Source organism: Tursiops truncatus, chromosome 10 (assembly GCF_011762595.2).
Source record: "Tursiops truncatus isolate mTurTru1 chromosome 10, mTurTru1.mat.Y, whole genome shotgun sequence".
Classification (NCBI taxonomy): Eukaryota; Metazoa; Chordata; class Mammalia; order Artiodactyla; family Delphinidae; genus Tursiops; species Tursiops truncatus.
Genome location: NC_047043.1, coordinates 61,561,436 through 61,579,536, shown reverse-complemented (window position 1 = coordinate 61,579,536; position 18,101 = coordinate 61,561,436). Strand labels below are relative to the sequence as shown.

The 18,101-nt window shown below is 43.6% G+C and overlaps 1 protein-coding gene across 4 annotated transcripts in view; it reads left to right on the top strand.

Annotated features, from left to right (window-relative positions):
* Positions 1 to 18,101, top strand: part of FYCO1 (FYVE and coiled-coil domain autophagy adaptor 1) — an 86,111-nt gene that overhangs the window by 10,766 nt on the left and 57,244 nt on the right. For all 4 annotated transcript variants that reach the window (XM_033864724.2, XM_033864723.2, XM_033864725.2 and 1 more), the window contains exons 3-6: positions 1,888 to 1,994; positions 3,606 to 3,731; positions 7,635 to 7,741; positions 17,217 to 17,360. In XM_033864724.2, coding sequence (XP_033720615.1) covers positions 1,888 to 1,994; positions 3,606 to 3,731; positions 7,635 to 7,741; positions 17,217 to 17,360 — 484 coding nt within the window. The remainder of the gene's footprint in view (positions 1 to 1,887; positions 1,995 to 3,605; positions 3,732 to 7,634; positions 7,742 to 17,216; positions 17,361 to 18,101) is intronic.

Below are 18,101 nucleotides of genomic sequence, written 5' to 3'. Positions count from 1 at the left end.
TTGCCTACGGTCACACATCCAGTCAGGCAGAGCCTGGGTTTGCACACACACCTGGTGCCAGGGTCTGTGCTCTTAACCACACCAGTCTACATCCAGCTAAAATGTGGGAGATGGCTTTTTTCTTTTTAAATCTATATACACACACACACATGCACACACATACACACAGAAAGTAACATGACAGTCCCTGCAAATCTGAGTTTGCCCCTGGTCTTCAGAGGTTTCTCCACAAAGTAAGCCATCTTCTCTCTGTTTTAGTCTCTGGTTCTCAAGGATGAGTCTGGGACCCAGAGGTCCTTATTGGAGGGAAGAGAGGAGCCCATGGCAGAGCTCCTGATCCAGGGAGGAGGACAGGCATCAGAATTTGTTCAGTTGCCCTTTCCCACCCCATGTGCTATCCTCGTCTGTCATGCCCCACATCCCAAGGCCATCTCAACGTCCTATAACCAGCCCTCAGAGCACTTTGGTGGGAATTTTTAAAAGGCACCACACTTTCTCAAGACCCTTTCTTTTCATCTGTTGGTAATTATCAGAGATTAGAGCTGGAAATTTCATATTCCACGTCCAAGGCTCCTTCTTTCAAAATTTCAGGAGTTCCCAGGTCAGGTTATGAGCTTTACCCCAGCCTGAGGGTGGGGGAGGACAGCTGTGTGTCTTTCCTGGTCCCTGGCTGCCGGCTGTCAGTGCCGCCACAGCAGACACTTCTAGTAGGACACACCAGACCACAGTCACTTGTTGTGAGACTCAGTCCCAAGAACATGTCTTCGCCATTTGCTGACCTTTGCTTGAGGAGTCAGTGTTGATTAACTTTTAGCAGCTCAGGCTCAGCTTCAGTCCTGGCAGGTCTGCTTTCTAACCATGGTGTTTGAGAGCAGTGGCTAGGGGTTCCTTTTCTTTCAAGAATTCTCAGAGGAGGTAGCTTTGTGCAGCATGTTCCAGCCATCTCGGCTGGGGACATCTTTCTCAGTGTCTAAACCAAACGCAACTTCTGACAGTCCCTCTGTCCCACGGCAGGGCTGTGAGTGAGAGTCAAAGGGGTTTTTCCTCTTTTTCTACACTGGGAGGTAAATCGTCTTAGAAGTTAAGAGGTGAGCTCTGGGGTCAGAGAGCCCCTGAGAAAACCAGGGTTCTCATTTCAGCTCCGCTGTTTGCCACCCGTGATCTTTGGCTCTGACCTCTCCGTGAGTTCCTCGTCTGTAAAGTGGGGATGATAATGCCAGCTTTCATCAATTCTACCGTGCATTTACGTTTTTTTCACATTTTAATAGCTCTGGATTTGGGATCATCTTAAAATCAGTTGCATCTTAGATTTGTTGAAATAAAGCAATTCCTGCCTCACAGTGCTCTATTGAATGAGAAAAACACGCAGAGGCCTGGTGCCTAGCCAGTACTCAGTTAACAGAAGCAGGTGGTGGTGTCATTCTTGGCATTGTCGTCATGACCTCTGCATATTCTGGGTCCTCTGGAAACCTGGACTTAACTGTACCGAGCAGTGGGGTTACAGTGAAGAACAAGAAACATGGCTGGAGTAGAGGATAAAGCTCTCAGGAAGTCAGTATTAGGGGACTGCTGTATGATTTATCCACACAGCAGACATTTTTGACGAAATACTACTCGCAAATGATAAGGCCTACATGGTGGGCCTACAGGGATGACCAAGAAATGTGCCCAGTCAGTGAGCTGTTGTGAAGTACCTGTGGGCTCTCAGGACATCCTAGCGCCTTCTGACTTGGAGTTCCCGCCCATGGATGTTTATGTAGTGCTCCACGTGTGCACGGTGCTTTGCCATCATGGGCCACTCAGGCCTGCTGCTCCCCGGGGCCATCCCGCTGCTCTCTCGGAGGCCAGTCTCCATCTGGTGACATGCTCCTGTTTGTTGTCTTAAAGATGCTGTGACAGAGCTAAGCAGAGAATTTAAGGAAGCAGGGGAACCCGTCACAGATGACAGCACCAGCTTGCATAAGTTTTCATATAAACTTGAGTATCTCCTTCAAGTAAGTGACTCCTGTCATGTGTTGATTTCTGCTCTATTGTCTCTTGTCTCCCTCTTGGCTTCTTCATCAACATTCAGGACGCAGCTCTGAAAGCTCAGTGCAGCCGTTGAGCCCTCCTGGTTAGACTGAAGGTCAGAGCCATCCCCAGCCTCCAAGTGTGATCCTCTGAGGAATCAGAATGTTGCCCCTCAGGATGGTTTTGGGAATCGAGAACATTCTTCAGAGATTTAGGTCATCTTAATGCAGGTCACAAGGTCTCTCTGTATAGCAGGGATCTTAACTTTGGGGGAGTCACGTACCCCTTTGGCAGTCCGGTGAAAGCTATGGAATCTCTCCCCAAACACATGCATACACATACAATCACACATTTTCTAGGAGTATGCGGACCCTCTGAAGATTATCCAGAGGCCCCTGTTTTAGAGCCTCGCTCCTCAAAGTGTGGTCCATAGACCAGCAGCATCGGCATCACCTGGGAACCGGTTAGAAGTGCACTCTTGGTCCCCACCTTGACGTGCTGAATCAGGATCTCTGAGGTCAGCTCAGGAAGTTTTCTTTTAACATGTTTACAGTGTAATGCTTATATCTGCTTGGTTCAAGAAGCACAGATCTAGAGAACTCTGCAGATGTGGAAAAATACAGGCAACTACAATAGGCAGGAAGGAAATGGACCAATATGATAACAGAAGTTATCTTAGGGTGATGGTGTAGGCATTATAATTTTTTCTTTTCTTTTTTGTTTTATCCAGTTGTCCTAACAATGTATGCAAATCTTTTATAATAAAAAAATGCTATAGAACATTACGTTATAGGAAGATATCCTCTATCATTTTGAACACCATAAGTTTGCAATGTCACCTCCCACCAACGTGTATAGGATGAGAGCCCACTGGAGGAGGTGTCTCAGTGTATTGAAGGCTCACCTTTCATGTGCCTTTTTTTTTTTTTTAATTTTTATTAGAGTATAGTTACTTTACAATGTTGTGTTAGTTTCTGCTGTACAGCAAAGTGAATCAGCTGTATGTATACATATATCCCCTCTTTTTTGGTCACATGCCTTTTCAACTGGTTCTGTTGTTTTACATTATGAAAGTATTAATAGGGCGCTTTTTTTTTCCAGCCCATTTTGGTTTTAGATTTGAAATGGCTCATGGCTGACATTTATTTGGATTTATTCTATGTATATTAAAACAGTAATGAAACTTGAGTTGAGTAACGGATAAAATGTCACTAACACATTTCCCTATGTTAAGACATCGTTAACACTCTTCATGTTCCCCTTAAAACGTTTCATTTGAGTTTCTTTACCATGTCTTAATAGCACCTTTGGTGTCTTCCACCCAACTCTATACACAGAGGTCCCTTTGGGCGCCTGTTATTCCTGAACCTCACTAGTTGTATGACCTTGAGCTAGTTACTTAACCTCTCCTAGCCTCAGTTTCCTCACCTGTAAATTGAGGGTGAAAACCCCCTCATTCACCAGTAAATAAAAATAATGCCAATAAAGGGCCTTGCCCAGTGCCAGGCAACTAAGAAGTTGTCATTATTCATCGTTTAAATGGTGGGATAAATAGCAGTGGGTTTGGACGTCCTCACTCTCCTTTCCCTGCCCAGTTTGATCAGAAAGAGAAGGCCACCCTCCTGGGCAACAAGAAGGACTACTGGGATTACTTCTGTGCCTGCCTGGCCAAGGTGAAAGGAGCCAATGACGGGATCCGATTCGTCAAGTCTATTTCAGAGGTAAGCAGAGAAGCCAGGGACCTCACCTCTTTCCCTTGCCTGCCTTAAACCTCTCTCGCAGAGACCTTTGCTGCAAACAGCCAAGTGAGGAAGTGAGGGTTTACGTGTAGGAAGGAAGTAAAGAAATCCAGTCCAGGTATATGCAGTGCCCACTGAGAGCTCTGGGAAGCCACCTAGGTGAGTGTTTACCAAGCCGAGGAGTGGCTCAGTCCTGACTGTATTAGACCCCAACCCAAATGTAACCTAACAGGGTGGGCTGCTCACATTGTGGTCTGCTCATGGTGCCCCCGAGAGGTGTACAGCCTAGGACACCTTTACCTTTTTAAAAGAATCGGTTTCTTAGATAAAATTCTTAGAGTTTGCTAGGCTACTTTCCCTATGATTTGCCCAGGAAACTTGGATTTAAAATGAAGAGTGATGTGGGATCTTGAGAGACAACTAAGCAGCTTCGCACATTAAGTTCTGAGCCCCTCAAGAGCAGAATGCCATGGCTTTGCTGTTTAACAAAACTCCAGATCAGCAACAACACGCATACTCTGTCTCTCTGTCTCTGTCTCTCTGTCTCTGTCTCTCTGTCACACACACACACACACACACACACACACACACACACACACACACACACACACACACACACACACACACACTAGCCTAGTCCATCTGGGAGTGAAGAACTTTGCGCATTAAGGAGCAAGTAATCCCCTAGATTTGAGGCAGGAGGCCTAAAGGGTTTGTATATTTCATCTTTCTTTCCAGTATCTCATGAGTAAGTCTAAGGTCCTTTTGAAGTTGGCAGACATGCTCCTTGGCCAGCCTTCCACAAAGGCCACAGGGTCAGGTGCTCTGGGAAGAACTCCCTGGCCGTGCCAGCTGGAGCCAGGTGGGTTTCTCCTTATAGCGAATGATGGTGTTAGACACGTGGACACTGAGGGCTGGGCATTTTCCACCAGCTGTACCTTCTGACAGCTGAGAAAATGAGGAAAGATCCTGGCTCATAGGAGTTGGTTTAATGTCCAGGTAGTACAGATACGTCCCGTGAGATCTTGCCTGGTGGGACATTCAGGTGCATGATTAAGTGTTGTATCGCTTCTCAGTATAGTGCAATGAGTTCTGATTAGATGCTAACAAAAATTAAGAAAGTGGATGATGAAAGTGGACCCATGATCTCAAAAAGTTCAAAAACAAAAAAACCCAACAAGGCTATGCACTATATTCATTTGCAGTATAAGGGAACTATTACTGTTCCCTTCCCCAAAGGATGTTTAAAAAGACCTTTTTTTAAAAAAATAATAAATTTATTTATTTATTTATTTTATTTTTGGCTCTGTTGGGTGGTCTTTGCTGTGCGCGGGCTTTCTCTATTTGCGGCGAGCGGGGACTACTCTTCGTTGCAGTGCATGAGCTTCTCATTGTGTTGGCTTCTCTTGTTGCAGAGCATGGGCTCTAGGCGTGCGGGCTTCAGTAGTTGTGGCACGTGGGCTCAGTAGTTGTGGCTCGCAGGCTCTAGAGCACAGGCTCAGTAGTTGTGGTGCACGGGCTTACTTGCTCCATGGCATGTGGGGTCTTCCTGGACCAGGGCTCGAACCTGTCTCCCCTGCATTGACAGGCGGATTCTTAACCACTGCGCCACCAGGGAAGTCCCTAAAAAGACCTTTTAAAATAGCTCCTTTTACATATATAATCAGTTCAGTTAATAGGCCTGATTTAAAATGTAGCCTCAACTCTTTGCCTTCAAAAAATTAAATGTTCTAAATGCTGTTACAATGGCCATTTTATTACTAAGGAGAAGCCCCAGGACATCCCTGGTGGTGCAGTGGTTAAGGATTCGCCTGCCACTGAAGCAGACATGGGTTCGAGCCCTGGTCCGAGAAGATCCCGCATGCGGTGGAGCAGCTGAGCCTGTGCGCCACAACTACTGAAGCCCTCATGCCTAGAGCCCATGCTCCGCAACAAGAGAAGCCACCACAATGAGAAGCCCACGCACCACAAAGAAGAGTAGCCCCCGCTCTCCTCAACTAGAGAAAACCCGCGCACAGAAACGAAGACCCATCACAGCCAAAAATAAATAAAAACAAAAAAACAAGCCCTTCCCTTGGGAGCTTACAGACATGGGCTGTTATGTGGGGTTCTTTTTAGATGCTGCAGGGCCTATGTGTGGGTGTGCATTTGTGTGGCCAGTACACTTCGCTTCAGGATGCCTTGCTCAGCTGTTCTCGGCTGCCTGGGTCTCCTGGTTATCACCACTGAACACTTTGTTCTCACCTCACTTATCAGTGGAAAAGCATTTGGACATAGGGATGTCATCAAGATTCTCCCCTGGGCATCTGTCTTGATACGCTCCCCACGGACGTGCCATGGTGGTTTTTATAAAGCCACGTCAGGCTGCTGCCCACCTTCATTTCCAGACCTCCTGGCTATACCCCAAACCCACAAAACTCACATGGAAAAAATGTCTTACAGCCTCTTACATAAATGTCTTCTGAGGTTTCACACCTTCTTATTTTTTAAAACTACTTCATATTGTGGTATCATTTCCTCAAGTCAGCAATGAGAAGGCATATAGCTCTGAGCTAAAAGGTGCTGGGTACCGGGGTGTTTATAGCATCATGAATGTGCCGGTGCTTGAGGTCATACCTCATGTTTCCTGTCTCATTCCAGCACCATGGCTGGCTTCTTAATAGGATGGAGGATTAGGACCATCTTTTGGTCAAACCACTACCGTCCCTTCCCCCAACCACCAAGTTAAACATTTCTGACCTTTGAAGAGGTGAGGAGGGAATGGGTCTTGGCTTACCCTGCTCAGAGCCAGCACCTATCAGAACAGGTGCATGTGGTAGGTTGAGAGGTTTTGAGTTCCTGCCTACTTATCTTGAGCTTCTGGGGCTGAAACATTGGGAGCATGAATCCTAATTTGATCAGATCTACATGGCCCATGGTCCATCCTGGCAACTAGGGCCAGAGTCTGTGACCAGCATACCCCACCACCATCACAACAAGCTTCCAGAAACCTCTTTAGAAGCCATGTTTTGGCACTGTGGGGAGAGTTTTTGAAGACAGGCCTGCACCTGGACCCTCCGTCCACCTCAGACTTCCTGAAACAGAACCACACCCATTTTTCATTACTTCAGTGTAACTGGGCCACCTAGAAACACCCCTGCCCTCACCCCCTGGGCACCTTCTGACTAAATGCAGTGTGTTGGTATAGCTGAAAATAAATCCAGCTAGGAAAGCATTGACAGATATGTGGATTTTAGTGATGGTTCCACGAGGACACAGAGGAGGCAGTTATACGTCCATCACAAGTCCCCCTAACACTCCTCTGCCTTTTGCCCTCCTCTCTCTTGCCCCTTCCACATGGGCTCCAGCCAAGCCCCTTAGGCCTCTTCCCCTGCATCTCTTCTCCCAAAACTTCAAAAATAAGCCCAGGCATTAGCTAAACTGAGACCGTCTCTTCCTCTTCAAGTGTACTTCTGGTATGAGAAGACCTTCATTTACCTCCAAGCTGTTTTGTAAATATTCCAAATTAAGTCAGACTGTTTCATCTCTGACTCTAAACCCAGGGATTCTGATGGAGCAGAGGAGGAAGAATGACATTCCGGTAGAATCCACAGTAGATATTTGAGCCTTTCGTGACTGTATCTTCCTTGACACGTATGCTGGAGTCTACAGATTATTCTCAGATGGAGGCCTGCAAGACGTCCACCCACTTTAGGCCTCCCTCTGTGGGGTGACATTCTCAAATGTTTTGTGTTCTTTGAGGGACGTAAGTGAAGGTTATGTGTAGGGTAGGATTGGGTGACATTTTCTGCCCTGTTTTGTTTCTGCTTTTGTCAGCCATCCATGAGGCCTGTATTTGGAGTTAGGCTAACAGCTCTTCATTTCTATTTTATCTACATTTTCCAGCTCCGAACATCTCTGGGAAAGGGAAGAGCATTTATTCGCTACTCCTTGGTGCACCAGAGGTTGGCCGACACCTTACAGCAGTGCTTCATGAACACCAAAGTGACCAGGTAAATACATGACAGTGCTGGGCTTTACCCCACACCGTTCAGAAATGACCCAAAGTCCCCTCACTAATAATAACGATACAACTTAAAGTCAGATGGAGAAAGACAAATATCATATGATGTCACTTATATGTGGAATCTAAAAAACAGTATGAATGAACGTATTTATGAAACAGAAACAGACTCACAGACATAGAAAACAAACTTATGGTTACCAAAGGGGGAAGCGGGGAGAGGAATAAATTGGGAGTATGGGATTAACAGATGCACACTACCATATGTAAAATAAACAGAGATTTACTGTATAGCACAGGGAACTATATTCAATATCTTATAATAAGCTATAATGGAAAAGAATAAAAAAAAGAATATAGATATGTACATGTATATGTGTAACCAAATCACTTTGCTGTACACCTGAAATTAACACAGTATTGTAAATCAACTAGACTTCAATTTAAAAAAAAATGGTGATGCTAGTTACAATACACAAGATGGAAGCCATCAATGTCCAATGATGGGAGGCTGTTAAATTACAGCAAATTAGGGCTTCTCTGGCGGCACAGTGGTTAAGAATCTGTCTGCCAATTCAGGGGACACGGGTTTGAGCCCTTGTCCTGGAAGATCCCACATGCCGCGGAGCAGCTAAGCCCGTGCGCCACAACTACTGAGCCTGCGCTCTAGAGCTCACGAGCCACAAATACTGAAGCCTGCATGCGTTAGAGCCCATGCTCCACAACAAGAGAAGCCACTGCAATGAGAAGCCCGTGCACGGTAACGAAGAGTAGCCTCCACTTGCCGCAACTAGAGAAAGCCGCGTGCAGCAACAAAGACACAGTACGACCAAAAAGAAAAAATAATAAATAAATAAATGAATTTATCTTTAAAAATTACAGCAAATTATTTTAAATGACATAACAAGGCATCATTTAAAATTGCAATAAGGTATACCAAAACCTGAGATGAATTACCGTATTTTAGTATATGTTACCACCCTTTTGCTAATATAAATATGATTTAAGTAGCGCCATGACTGTCCAGGTTAGACTGTATAGGGTTAAAGGAGGAACTAATTATGTAAGCCTTGATAGCTGCCCAAGAGTGAAGAAGAGGTGGTCTCCCCTCCCCAGTTTTTCTTTGATTATAAAAATGTAGCGTACTCTGTTCTTGGGGCTGCTGCGCTGCCTTGCCTGCCCACTTGTATCTCTCACAAGTTTCTTATGCTAATAAACTCACTCTTTGCCTGCCAAATAAATAAATAAAATTGCAATAAGGAAGTCTGTATAGCAACAAGGAAAACAACAATATAATAATCAATGAAAAAGAATGCAAATCTTATCTATCCTAATGGCAACAATGAAATTACAAAAATATATATAAAAGAATTAGAAAGTATATGAGAACATGAGGAGGCGGAGTCAAGAGGGCGGTGTGGGAAGATGCAGAATTAGTGTCTCCCCACAGCTAGGGTGCCTGCCAGCCGCTGGTGGGGGACTCTGATGCCCAAGGAGATGGGAGGAAACCCCAGAGTGAACCAGTAGGGGGACTGAGCAGGGAGGAGAAGTGGAGGCCAGACAGGATCAGTGCCCCTGAGGCCGGGGAGATCAGGAGAGGCAGGTGGGAGGGACCACCCAGGAGGAGCAGAGGGCATTTGCCCTGCCAACTTGAGTCCAGGAAGACTGCTGGGCGTCCAAGAAGCCCGCTGGGCTCCCAGGTGAGGTCCCCTGCCCTCTGAGACCAGGGGTGGGGAGCATGCCTGGGCCCCTTCTGTTCCTTGAGCCTAAGCTGCACCCCAACAGCCCCCAGGGTGTTTTCCAGCCCTGTGGGTCCTGAGCATTGGCCCCACCCACCACCCAAACCTCACCCTTGCTTAGGCCCCACCCTCCACAGGCAAGGCCTTTTCCCCCCCTGTTTTAAATTTTTGTTTATTTTTTTTCTTTTCCCTCCTCTTTTTTACTATTGTGGTACTAATGTACCTTACGGTTGTTGATTCATCTATATTTTTATTTTTATATTTTTCCTAACATATCTGTTAGTTTCCTAGTCTAATTTTATTTTTTACTTCGCTATTGTTGTATGTTTCTTTCTTTTCCTGCTGCCCCAGGCAGCTTGCGGGATCTTGGTTCACGAGCCCAGGGTTGGGCCAAAGCTCCTGCAGTGGGAGCTCCAAGTCTGAACCACTGGACTAACAGGACCTCACACCCCAGGGAATATTCTTTGGAGTGAGGTCTCACGGAGCTCCTCATCTCAGCACCAAGACCCAGCTCTACCCAATAGCCTACAAACCCTAGTGTTAGAAGCCTCAGGCCAAACAACCAGTAAGACAGGAGCACAATCCCACTCATTAAAAAAAAAGTGAGATGGCAAAAAAATACGTCACAAATGAAGGAGCAAGGCAAAAACCTACAAGACCAAATAAGTGAAGAGGAAATAGGCAATCTACCTGAAAAAGAATTCAGAGTAACGAGAATAAAGATGATCCAGAATCTCGGAAATAGAATGGAGGCATGGATTGAGAAAATACAAGTGTTTAACAAAGATCTAGAAGAACTAAAGAACGAACAAACAGAGATGAACAACACAATAACTGAATTACAGTAGAAGGAATCAATAACAGAATAACTGAGGCACAAGAACGAATAAGTGAGCTGAAAGACAAAATGGTGGAAATAATTGCTGAGGAGCAGAATAAAGAAAAAAGAATGAAAAGAATTGAAGACAATCTCAGAGACCTCTGGGACAACACTAAACGCACCAACATTCAAATAATAGGGGTCCAAGAAGAAGAAGAGAAAAAGGGTCTGAGAAAATATTTGAAGAGATTATAGTTGAAAACTTCCCTAACATGGGAAAGGAAATAGTCACCCAAGTCCAGGAAGCACAGAGTCCCATACAGGATAAACCCTAGGAAAAACACACCAAGACACATATTAAACAAACTAACAAAAATGAAATTCAAATAAAAAATATTAAAAGCAGCAAGGGAAAACCAAAAAATAACATACAAAGGAATCCCCATAAGGTTATCAGCTGATTTTTCAGCAGAACCTCTGCAAGCCAGAAGGGAGTGGCAGGATATACTTAAAGTGATGAAAGAGAAAAACCTACAACCAACAGTACTCTACCCAGCAAGGATCACATTCAGATTCAATGCCAAAGTCAAAAGCTTTTCAGACAAGCAAAAGCTAAGAGAATTCAGCACCACCAAACCAGTTTTACAACAAATGCTAAAGAAACTCCTCTAAGCGGGGAAACACAAGAGAAGAAAAAGGCCCACAAAAACAAACCCAAGGGCTTCCCTGGTGGCGCAGTGGTTGAGAGTCCGCCTGCTGATGCAGGGGACATGGGTTTGTGCCCCGGTCTGGGAAGATCCCACATGCTGTGGAGCAGCTAGGCCCGTGAGCCATGGCTGCTGAGCCTGCGCATCTGGAACCTGTACTCCGCAACGGGAGAGGCCACAACAGTGAGAGGGCCGCGTACCGCAAAAAAAAAAAAAAAACAATTAAGAAAATGGTAATAGGCACATACATATCGATAATGACCTTGAATGTAGATGGATTAAATGCCCCAACCAAAAGACACAGACTGGCTGAATATATTCAAAAACAAGACCCATATATATGCTGTTTACAAGAGACCCACTTCAGACCTAGGGAAACTTACAGACTGAAAGTGAAGGGATGGAAAAAGATATTCCATGTAGATGGAAATCAAAAGAAAGCTGGAGTAGCAATACTCATATCAGATAAAATAGACTTTAAAATAAAGAATGTTACAAGAGACAAGGAAGGACACAACATAATGATCAAGGGATCAATCCAAGAAGATATGACAATTATAAATGTTTATGCACCCAACATAGGAGCACCTCAATACATAAGGCAAATGCTAAAAACCATGAAAGGAGAAATCGACAGTAGCACAGTAATAGTAGGGGGCTTTAACACCCCACTTACACCAATGGACAGATCATCCAGACAGAAAATAAATAAGGAAACATAAGCTTTAAATGACATAATAGACCAGATAGATCTAATTGATATTTATAGAACATTCCACCCAAAAGTGGCAGAATACACTTTCTTCTGAAGTGCACATGGAACATTCTCCGGGATAGATCACATCTTGGGTCAGAATTGGAGCCTCAGAAAATTTAAGAAAATTGAAATCGTATCAAGCATCTTTTCTGACCACAATGCTATGAGATTGGAAGTGAATTACAGGGAAAAAAAACTGTAAAAAAAAACAAATACATGGAGGCTGAACAGTGCGGTGCTAAATATCCAAGAGATCGCTGAAGAAGTCAAAGAAGAAATTAAAAAATACATAGAAACAAATGACAATGAAAACACAATGACCCAAAACCTATGGGATGCAGCAAAAGCCGTTCTAAGAGGGAAGTTTATAGCAATACAATGTCACCTCAAGAAACAAGGAAAATCTCAAATAAACAATCTAACCCTACACTTAAAACAGCCAGAGAAAGAAGAACAAAGAAAACCCAAAGTCAGTAGAAGGAAGGAAATCATAAAGATCAGAGCAGAAATAAGTGAAATAGAAACAAAGAAAACAATAGCAAAGATCACTAAAAGTAAAAGCTGGTTCTTTGAGAAGATAAACAAAATTGATAAACCCTTAGCCAGACTCATCAAGAAAAAAAGGGAGAGGACGCAAAGCAATAAAATTAAAAATGAAAAAGGAGAAATCACAACGGGCACTGCAGAAATACCAAAGATTATAAGAGACTACCAGAAACAACTATATGCCAATAAAATGGACAACCATGAAGAAGTGGACAAATTCTTGGAAAGGTACAATTTTCCAAGACTGAACCAGGAAGAATTAGAAAATATAGACAGACCTATCACAAGTAATGAAATTGAAACCGTAATTAAAAATCTTCCAACAAACAAAGGTCCAGGACCAGATGGCTTCACAGGCAAATGCTATCAAACATTTAGAAAAGAGCTAACACTGATCCTTCTCAAACTCTTCCAAAAAATTGCAGAGGGAGAAACACTCCCAAATTCATTCTATGAAGCCACCATCACCCTGATACCAAAACCAGAAAAAGATATCACAAAAAAAGAAAATTATAGACCAATATCACTGATGAACATAGATGCAAAAATCTTGAACAAAATACTAGGAAACAGAATCCAACAGCACATTAAAAGGATCATACACCACAATCAAGTGGGATTTATCCCAGGGATGCAAGGATTCTTCAGTATACGCAAACCAGTCACTGTGATACAACACACTAACAAATCAAGGAATAAAAACCATATGATCATCTCAATAGATGCAGAAAAAGCTTTTGACAAAATTCAACACTCATTTACAATTAAAAACCCTCCAGAAAATGGGCATAAAGGGAACCTACCTCAACATAATAAGGGCCATATATGACAAACCCACAGCAAGCATCATACTCAATGGTGAAAAACTGAAAGCATTTCCTCTAAGATCAGGAACAAGACAAGGATGTCCATTCTCACCACTGTTATTCAACATAGTTTTGGAAGTCCTAGCCACAGCAATCAGAGAAGAAAAAGAAATAAAAGGAATCCAAATTGGAAAAGAAGTAGTAAAACTGTCACTGTTTGCCAATGACATGATACTAAACATAGAAAATCCTAAAGGTGCCACCAGAAAACTACTAGAACTAATCAATGAATTTCATAGGGTTGCAGGATACAAAATTAATGCACAGAAATCTCTGGCATTCCTATACACCAACAATAAAAAATCAGAAAGAGAAATTAAGGAAACACTCCCATTTTACCATTGCAACAAAAAGAATAAAATACCTAGGAAAAATCCTGCCTAAGGAGGCAAAAGACTTGTACTCAGGAAACTATAAAACAGTGGTGAAAGAAGTCAAAGATGACAAACAGATGGAATATACCATGTTCTTGGATTGGAAGAATCAATATTGTGAAAATGACTATACTACCCAAAGCAATCTACAGATTCAATGCCATCCCTATCAAACTACCAGTGGCATTCTTCACAGAATTAGAACAAAAACTTTTACAATTCGTATGGAAACACAAAAGACCCCGAATAGCCAAAGCAATCTTGAGAAAGAAAAATGGAACTGGAGGAATCAGGCTTCCTGACTTCAAACTATACCACAAAGCTACAGTAATCAAGACAGTATGGTACTGGCACAGAAACAGAAATATAGATCATTGGTACAGGATAGAAAGCCCAGAGATAAACCCACACACATACGGGCACCTAATTTATGACAAAGGAGGCAAGAACATACAATGGAGAAAAGACAGCCTCTTCAATAAGTGGTGCTGAGAAAACTGGACAGCTACATGTAAAAGAATGAAATTAGGACACCATACACAAGAATAAACTCCAAATGGATTAAAGACTTAAATGTAAGACCAGACACTATAAAACTCTTAGAGGAAAACATAGGAAAAACACTTGTTGACATAAACCACAGCAAGATCTTTTTTGACCTACCTCCTAGAGTAATGGAAATAAAAACAAAAATAAACAAATGGGACCTAATGAAACTTCAAAGCTTTTGCACAGCAAAGGAAACCATAAACAAGACGAAAAGACAACCCTCAGAATGGGAGAAAATATTTGCAAATGAAACAATGGACAAAGGATTAATCTCCAAAATATACAAACAGCTCATGGAGCTCAGTATCAAAAAACAAACAACCCAATCCAAAAATGGGCAGAAGACCTAAATAGACATTTCACCAAGGAAGACATACAGATGGCCAACAGGCACATGAAAAGATGCTCATCATCACTAATTATTAGAGAAATGCAAATCAAAACTACAATGAGATATCCCCTCATGCCAGTTAGAATGGCCATTATCAAAAAATCTAGAAACAATAAATGCTGGAAAGGGTGTGGTGAAAAGGGAACCCTCCTGCACTGTTGGTGGGAATGTAAATTGATATAACCACTACGGAAAACAGTATGGAGGTTCCTTAAAAAACTGAAAATAGAACTACCATATGACCCAGCAATGCCACTACTGGGCATATAGCCTGAGAAAACCATAATTCCAGAAGAGACATGTACCACAGTGTTCATTGCAGCACTATTTACAATAGCCAGGACTTGGAACCAACCTAAATGTCCATCGACAGATGAATAGATAAAGAAGATGTGGCACATATATACAATAGATATTTCTCAGCCATAAAAAGAAACAAAATTGAGTTATTCGTAGTGAGGTGGATGGACCTAGAGTCTGTCATACAGAGTGAAGTAAGTCAGAAAGAGAAAACCAAATACCGTATGCTAATGCATATATATGGAATCTTAAAAAAAAAAAAAGTACTGATGAACCTCGTTGCAGGGCAGGAATAAAGAGGTAGACATAGAAAATGGACTTGAGGACATGGGGTAGGAGGTGAAGCTGGGGCAAAGTGAGAGTAGCATCGACATATATACACTATCGAATGTAAAATAGTTGTCTGGCGGGAAGCAGCAGCCTAGCACAGGGAGATCGGCTCCGTGCTTTGCAATGTCCCTAGAGGGGTGGGATAGGGAGGATGGGAGGGAGGCTCAAGAGAAAGGGGATATGAGGACATGTATATGCACGTGGAAGATTCGCTTTGTTGTGCAACAGAAACTAACAGTATTGTGAAGCAATTATACTCCAATAAAGATCTATTTTTAAAAAAGTATATGAGAACATGATTTGATAAAGGATAGGATTATGTATATTTTTCTTTTTAAATTATTGTTTTTGCAGTGAACAATTCTTCAGCACTTTTCAGCATGTATTAAAGTGTATAACATCTCTGAAACAAGTTCAGAAGACCTCAAATAAATGTGATAAACTAAACAATAATAATGACAACCACAGCAGCAGTGCCTGTCTGTGTCACACCCTGGCACAAGCAGGGACCTCCCCCTATCATCCTCCTCTCCCCTTCCCTACCACAGTCCTTGGCGCACATTGGGCAGTTAGCACTGAGCTGTCACAGGTGAGGAAAGTGAGGCTCAGAGAGGCCAAATGCCTTTCTCTGGGCCCCACTGATGCTGAGGCAGAAAGCAGGAGCTTGGGTCTAGGTCTCTGAACTTCTAATGCCAGGTAGTTTCCTCTGGTGGATGGCAGGTCCTTGGTGCTGGCACTAATGGGCAGACCCCACTGGTCACCCTGGACCAGTGGGTTGCAGCCTTGGCCTCTCATCAGAATCACCTGTGGGGTTTTTAACACCAACGAGCCTGGGGCCTCACCTGAGACAGAGTCAGCACCCGCCCCATGGGTCTGGGCTCCCTGGGGATTGTGATGAGTGACCAGATTGGGAGCCTTTGTGCCCCTAGTGCTGAAGCCTCAGCAGGAGGGGAAGGAGGAGGGAGAGGTGGGGTTGAGCGTGTAAGGCGGGGAGAGGGTGTCAGATTAGGAGCCGCAGATCAGCTGCCAGTCAGCTGAACCTCTTTGGCTTGCCCGGCATCCCTTTTCCAGCTCTGCCTCCCCTCTACCTCTGGAGTGTTCTTCCAGTTAATTAAAAGAAATACTTCTGAATTAAAGGAAGACCATTGGGGGGGAATATTTTGTTTCATTTTGTCCCCTTTAAGATTGATTTGCATAAATGTGTATTGCTCTTGCATGTGCCAGGCTTTGTGAATGCATGTGAGTTGAGAACCTTTGCACATTTGATTTGAAGGTTATTTTGTTGTGATGTTTGGTGAAAACTGTCATAAACAGCTTGACTCCCAGTGTATCCCAGTTCAGCCGAGTAGCTCATTAAACTCATCAGTGTTGTCTTTTTAATTCTTATTGCTTCACGTGAAGTGAAACAACTACCACTTCCAAATGGAGATGTTTTGTTCCTTGGCTTTTATGTTGGTGTCTGGACAGAAATTAGCAGTGAGTTCATTGTCCTGTATTGAGTTCTCTGGAGGGGATAGAAGACAAGATTTTCTTTGAAAAAAGAAGTGTTCTGGGGCTTCCCTGGTGGCACAGTGGTTGAGAGTCCGCCTGCCAATGCAGGGGACACGGGTTCGTGCCCCGGTCCGGGAAGATCCCACATGCCGCGAAGCGGCTGGGCCCGTGAGCCATGGCCGCTGAGCCTGCGCGTCCGGAGCCTGTGCTCCGCAACGGGAGAGGCCACAGCAGTGAGAGGCCCGCGTACCGCAAAAAAAAAAAAAAGTGTTCTTTCCCCTACAACTGCCTTTTCTTGGACAGTAATTCAGATTTAAGGTTTCTCGCATTCATTTGGAAATAGGTATGATATAAATAATAAACAAATAAGCATATAATTCATTTCAGTAATTTCCCTGAAGAAGAGCAAACTTATTTGAGAGTTATGTGCTCCTGCAGTGAAAATCAAATTGGGGTGTATGTGTATGTGTCTGTCTTTAATTAATTTAGTTATCTGAGTTGGAATTTGATGAGGCAGAGCCTTACTGGGAGGACTGATTTCTTGCCTTTCTTTATGTACTCCTGCACTTGACCCCTTTTTGTGTTTCCCTGCAGTGACTGGTACTACGCAAGGAGCCCCTTTCTGAAGCCAAAGCTGAGCTCTGACATCGTGGGCCAACTCTACGAGCTGACCGACATCCAGTTTGACCTGGCATCGAGGGGCTATGACCTGGATGCTGCCTGGCCGACGTTTGCCAGGTACCTTGAAGAATTAATTGCTTGGTTGAAAAGAGCGGAAAGAGGTGTTTGAAGTTTTGAAGCTTGCCACCAGTCTACTCAAAGCAGTTTTGCTCATGCAGTAAATTACCTGTAGCTTTGCAACTCTTATCCTTGCTGATTTTACAGACTTGGTTGAATCGTGACTAGCGATAGCATCTGGAGGCTCCAACCTTAAACTAACCTAACTGGCCAGGTGGCATGAGTCAGTGGAGACGCATATGTGAAACCCAAGGTTTTCAGATGTGTTAAGGGGCTTGGTGTGGGAGCAAGCGGGGAGCAAGTGGGCTTTTCCCCAATATGTTCTCATAGATACAGTTATCGTGGAGGCCAGTAAGAGAGGGAGCGAAGGCTCGTCCATGTAAGGTTTGCTGGAAAGGTTGCTTTGCTGTGTTTTCTTTTCCTATACCAGTACGGCACTCACACAGTGTCTAACTGCATCCTCACAACTGTTCCAGGAGCAAGGTGCTGAGGAAACAGGCTCAGAGAGTGGAGGGACTTGCCTAGATTCACATAGCTGGCAGGCAGCAGGGCCAGGGTACTAGACTTGAGTTAAACTCAAGTCCAGCATTCTTTGTTTTGTTCTGCTTTCTGTGAATAAGGTGGTGTTTTGTTTTGGTTTTTTTCCAATTTTTGTATTTCTTATTAGGGACTTCTTTCTATGGAGGAAAAAATACTGACTATAATGGAACCCATTTGCCAACCACCAGGATTTAAGAGCTA